The sequence below is a fragment of the Coregonus clupeaformis genome, chromosome 21 (assembly GCF_020615455.1).
Source record: "Coregonus clupeaformis isolate EN_2021a chromosome 21, ASM2061545v1, whole genome shotgun sequence".
NCBI lineage: Eukaryota > Metazoa > Chordata > Actinopteri > Salmoniformes > Salmonidae > Coregonus > Coregonus clupeaformis.
In genome coordinates this window covers 14,146,076-14,151,632 of record NC_059212.1, presented here as the reverse complement: position 1 = coordinate 14,151,632, position 5,557 = coordinate 14,146,076, and the positions used below count along the sequence as shown (strand labels likewise).

Here is a 5,557-nt window from a genome sequence, read left to right as displayed (position 1 = left end):
TAACATTTTGGGATGGTTTCCCAGACATCCAGACATTTAACCTAGACTAAAAAGCACTTTCAATGGAGATTCTCTATTGAGCGTGCTTTTTATTCCAGGACTAGGCTTAATATGGGTCTCGGAAACTGGCCCGAAGTGTTATATTATTTTCAGTATCAAAACAATTATTTATTGCAGTGGCAAAAGTGTTCTAATTACAACTCCAAACAGATGTGTTTTGCTTGAGTGCTGGAAATAAACTCAATCAATGTAATACATATTTAAATAAATGATAGTGTGGATTTGCAATTAACATTATATTATTAATATAATAAGCTTGCGTATATTTCCTTCCTTCTTTCTAAATCAGACACATGATGGTCAAACCCCCCCCAAAAAAGTATCTTAAAAAAATATGAAATTAGGGAGAATCTTTCTCCTCCCACGGCCCTCACGCCATTGGCTAAGAGACGTGATGTCACAGAGGGGGCTGCCTTATAAAATCGCACTCTTCACACACAGCCAGTAGACCACACTGAGGACTAGTTTCACTGCAGTGTTAGAGCTATCATAGACTCAAACGCTCCGGAACACTACAGAAATACAGCAAGGTAGCACAAAGGATCATATCTCATCATCTCCCACCATGTGCCGAGAACTGGAATCACTGCCTATCACATGTCTGGAGAGGTATGTTTTGTCATATATCTCTACTATTTCTTCCATCTCATTATATGTCACTGGAATTGGGTTACATTTTGGATTTACATTGATGGGAATTATTATTAAGCTACTTCATGGGGAAATTGGATGATCAGTTGTAAGTAAGATGTGAATGATTGCATCAATTTAAATGTAAATGGTTTCTCTGTTTTCACAGGGCAAAGGAACTCAAAGCTCTCTTTAGAAGCTTTCTACAGAAGCCAGATCTGAGCATCATCGATCACTCACACAAGACTAACAAATTAAGGTAAGATATTCTAGCTAAGAATATTCAATTTCTTTATAGATTTTTAAACTTGATCTAAATTGAATTGTGATAAAATGTTGCATCTGAAATTAAAAATACTTTAGGATACTATGTTAAATAAATGCTAACATATATTTTAATGACTGGGTGAACTAACCTGACACTTTTTATCAACAGGTTAAATATGGACGAGCCCTTAAAATGGAGGCAGTCGTTTGAGAACCTGCTGTCCAACCAACGTAAGTCTGATTATTGATATGGGTTATCATACTGATCACCTATCTTACTTAAAATGATATACGGATGTAGGATCTTAATTTGATCACCCTGTCGTTGCAGGATTATTCTTTTTTTTTTTTTATAAAGTTTGTAATTTCCGCTTTAAAATGTCAGACTTGATATGGCCTAACTAAACGTGTATCAACCCCTACAAAAATTTCCATTAATTCACTGCTGCTGCAGGATTATTTTCCTGCTGTGAGAAACTGGTCAAATTAAGATCCTGCATCTGTAGCATACTTAATTGGTCATACTATACAAGCTCAGAAGTACATATTGTGTATTGCAAAAGTGGATACCCCATATAGCCAGAATAAATGGCCTAAAGAGCAGTAGCAGGATGCACTCATAATATAAAATTAAAATACATTATTTCATACTTAAACACTATAGGAAATCCAGCTTTTTCCAAATATCAAAAATGGACACAATTGAAAGTGAATTTCATATTTTCTTTTCCAGATGGACTGTGCTTGTTCAGAGCTTTCCTGGTGTCAGAGTTTAGCGAGGAGAACATAGCTTTCTACCTGGCCTGTGAAGACTACAGGATAACCAAGCCCTCCTCAAAGCTATCCGCTAAGGCTAAGAAGATCTATGAGGAGTTTGTCTGCAGTGACGCACCAAGAGAGGTAAATATCAATATACAGTATAAATATAATGAATAAATTATTCTAACTACAGTTTATGTTTGAATACATGGATTGGATGTACCCTGCATAAACATATGCGCCCACACACACACACACACACACACACACACACACACACACACACAATTTACTAATTGTACATGAACAATACTCAATTACACTTTGTTTAATTAAAACACATATTAATCAAATTGCCCTCTTTACCCAGGTCAACCTCGACCATGAGACCAAAGCCATCACCAAGAAGAACCTGGAGCGCCCCAGCCAGTCCTGTTTCAGCCTGGCCCAGGAGAAGATCTACGCCCTAATGGAGAAAGACTGCTACCCTCGCTTCCTCAAGTCCACCACCTACCTGGAGATCAGTCGGCAGGTCAAAGCCGGTTAATACCAGTTAAGGCTGGTTAAGACTAGTTAATGCTGGTTGAGGCTGGTTATGGTTGGTTAAGGCCCAATGCAAGTGGCAAATGGAACACAAAGAAGAAGTCCATAGGAGACAAGCTGAAAAGCACACACTGGAAACCAGGTGGTCTCACTAGGGTCCTCCTCAGTGGAGGAGAGGTCCTGTGCTGGTTGGCCAGAAGTATTGAGGGGGGACTGAAGTTGAATACTGGACTGAACTAGAAGTCAGTCAGAATCAAGACTGGAAATCTTGTCCTGTGGCATGGGAAATAGCCTCGCTCAATGTGAAGATTGAGGTATCGAGGTTTGCAAAAGGTGAACCTGTGTCTTGAAGTCAAGGACACACCAAGAGGTTCCTGTTCACGGCATTTGAGCAGAAAGAATAATGAGATGGAAAAGGACTGCTTTGCACAATCACTGATGGAGAAGCTGTTATAGTCTTGTATTATCCAGATTTCATTTGTCTATTTATTTATGTATTTATTAGCAATGTGGTTTTGTTATTGAAATGTTATTGAAATGTTTCTACTGTGCAACTGTTCGACTTAGATTGTGATATTTATGTATATATTTATGTTGGGTTTTTTTCTCCCAGAATTCCTTATGTGACAGGAAATGATTTGAATAAAATTGTAACTATATGAAACATAATGATGTGAGGTTTTATTCATTTTTATTACCAGATCATAAAGGACAGAAATGATCAGATCCAGGGTTCGGTTTCCTTTACATTCAATATGATATATGAAACATGCAATACATATCCATCATTTATTTCTCTCCTCTCTGACTTGCACATACTGTATATACACTGAGAAGACAAAGGTGACAGAGGTTGAAATAATTTGGCTCCATGAACAAATTAAAGATAATCATCACTGGCCATGCTCCATACAGTCCCGTCTAATTGGGATGAAGCCTTTGCCTCCTAGTCTCAGGCAGGCGCATATGTTGCAGGGAGGACAGGGGGATCATGACACTCCTAATATTAGAGGCAGGCCAATTTCACCCCCTCAATAATATACCATGATGAATTTGATGGATTGAAAATTATTTTCCCACCGTAGCTACTGGCTTTATGTGGCTTTATACTATACAGTACTATTCAATTCAAAATTGTATGATTGGATCCCCCCGCCGCCAATGATGCATTTGCTTTGGTCTCGTCCTCAGAGGCCATGGTTTGTGAAGGGAAAAAAGTAAGGAGAAGGGTTGTAAGGCGAAGGGTTTCCCCTGGGTGCACGTTTTAGTTTTTTCAGCTGTGTAGTGCTAGGGCAAAAAACAAAACGTGCACCCAGGGGGGCCCCGGGACCGACTTTGGCAAACCCTGGTAAGGAAAACAGAGCAATAGCTCCCAGTGGTGTAAAGTACTTAAGTAAAAATAATTTTAAGTACTACTTAAGTCGTGTTTTGGGGGTATCTGTACTTCACTTTACCATTAATATTTTTAACAACTTTTACTTCACTACATTACTAATGATAATAATGTACTTTTTACTCCATATGTTTTCCTTGACACCCAAAAGTTCTCGTTACATTTTGAATGCTAAGCAGGACAGGAAAATGGTCCAATTCACACACCTGCAGTGATTCGGAAAGTACTCCTACCCCTTGACTTTTTCCACATTTTGTTACGTTACAGCCTTATTCTAAAATTAATTAAAATGTTTTTTCCCCTCATCAATCTACCAACAATATCCCAAAAAGACAAAGCAAAAACTGGTTTTTAGAACTGTTTGCAAATTATAAAAAATACAAAACTGAAATATCACATTTACATAAGTATTCAGACCCTTTACTCAGTACTATGTTGAAGCACCTTTGGCAGCGATTACAGCCTCCAGTCTTCTTCGGTATGACGCTACAAGCTTGGCACACCTTTATTTTGGGAGTTTCTCCCATTCTTCTCTGCAGATCCTGTCATGTTCTGTCAGGTTGGATGGGGAGGGTCGCTGCACAGCTTTTTTCAGGTCCCTCCAGAGATGTTCGATCGGGTTCAAGTCCGGGCTCTGGCTGGGCCACTCAAGGACATTCAGAGACTTGCCCTGAAGCCACTCCTGCATTGTCTTGGCTGTGTGCTTAGGGTGGTTGTCCTGTTGGAAGGTGAACCTTTGCCCCAGTCTGAGGTCCTGAGCGCTCTGGAACAGGTTTTCATCAAGGATCTCTCTGTACTTTGCTCTGTTCATCTTTCCCTCAATTTTGACTGGTCTCCCAGTCCCTGCTGCTGAAAAACATCCCCACAGCATGATGCTGCCACCACCATACTACACCGTAGGGATAGTGCCAGGTTTCCTCCAGACGTGACGCTTGGCATTCAGGCCAAAGTGTTCAATCCTGGTTTCATCAGACCAGAGAATCTTGTTTCTCATGGTCTGAGAGTCCTTTGGTGCCTTTTGGCAAACTCCAAGCAGACCTTTTACTGAGGAGTGGCTTCCGTCTGGCCAATCTACCATAAAGGCCTGATTGGTGGAGTCCTGCAAAGATGGTTGTCCTTCTAGAAGGTTCTCCCATCTCCAAAGAGGAACTCTGGAGCTCTGTCAGAGTGACCATCGGGTTCTTGGTCACCTCCCTGACCAAGGCCCTTTTCCCCCGATTGCTCAGTTTGGCCGCGCAGCCAGCTCGAGGAAGTGTCTTGGTGGTTCCAAACTTCTTCCATTTAAGAATGATGGAGGCCACTGTGTTCTTGGGGACCTTCAATGCTGCAGAATTTTTTTGGTACCCTTCCCCAGATCTGTGCCTCGACACAATCCTGTCTTGGAGCTTTGCGGGCAATTCCTTCGACCTCATGGCTTGGTTTTTGCTCTGACATGCACTATCAACTGTTGGACCTTATAAAGATGTGTGCCTTTCCAAATTATGTCCAATCAATTGAATTTACCACAAGTGGACTCCAATCAAGTTGTAGAAACATCTCAAGGATGATCAATGGAAACAGAATGCACCTGAGCTCAATTTTGAGTCTCATAGCAAAGGGTCTGAATATTTACGTAAATAAGTTGTCACGAGTTACAAAGCCAGAACCCAGAAGCAGACCAGGACAAGGTAAGTTGAAACGAAGGTGAGTGTTTATTTACAAATTCAAGAGTGATGCTGAATAATCCAGGGAACAGAGCGGGCGGCGTTGATTAGTTGTTGGGGGTGCAGTGGTTGATCCAATCATGGCTCGGCAGCCGCCGACCACCAGGCAGAGGTTGGATGAAGGTTCCGGACGAGTGACTGCAGATGGAACAAAACGGAGGTAAGTAAACAACAAACCAACAAGGTGCAAAACAACAAAACT

General features: G+C 40.9%; 1 protein-coding gene across 1 annotated transcript; it reads left to right on the top strand.

Moving 5' to 3' along the window:
* The first annotated feature begins 518 nt into the window (after window positions 1-518).
* Window positions 519-2,928, top strand: LOC121534573 (regulator of G-protein signaling 5-like). Its single transcript, XM_041841148.2, has 5 exons — window positions 519-669; window positions 860-949; window positions 1,127-1,188; window positions 1,691-1,857; window positions 2,087-2,928. Exons 1-5 carry the CDS (start codon window positions 626-628, stop codon window positions 2,261-2,263), a joined length of 540 nt encoding a protein of 179 aa, XP_041697082.1. The 5' UTR covers window positions 519-625; the 3' UTR covers window positions 2,264-2,928.
* The last annotated feature ends 2,629 nt before the right edge of the window (window positions 2,929-5,557 follow it).

Bases quoted from the DNA above. Each gene is read 5' to 3' on its own strand.
- LOC121534573 (XM_041841148.2), top strand. From the start codon at position 626: ATGTGCCGAGAACTGGAATCACTGCCTATCACATGTCTGGAGAG. The intron at 670-859 runs GTATGTTTTGTC...CTGTTTTCACAG, and splicing joins CCTATCACATGTCTGGAGAG to GGCAAAGGAACTCAAAGCTC. The intron at 1,189-1,690 runs GTAAGTCTGATT...TTTCTTTTCCAG, and splicing joins GAACCTGCTGTCCAACCAAC to ATGGACTGTGCTTGTTCAGA.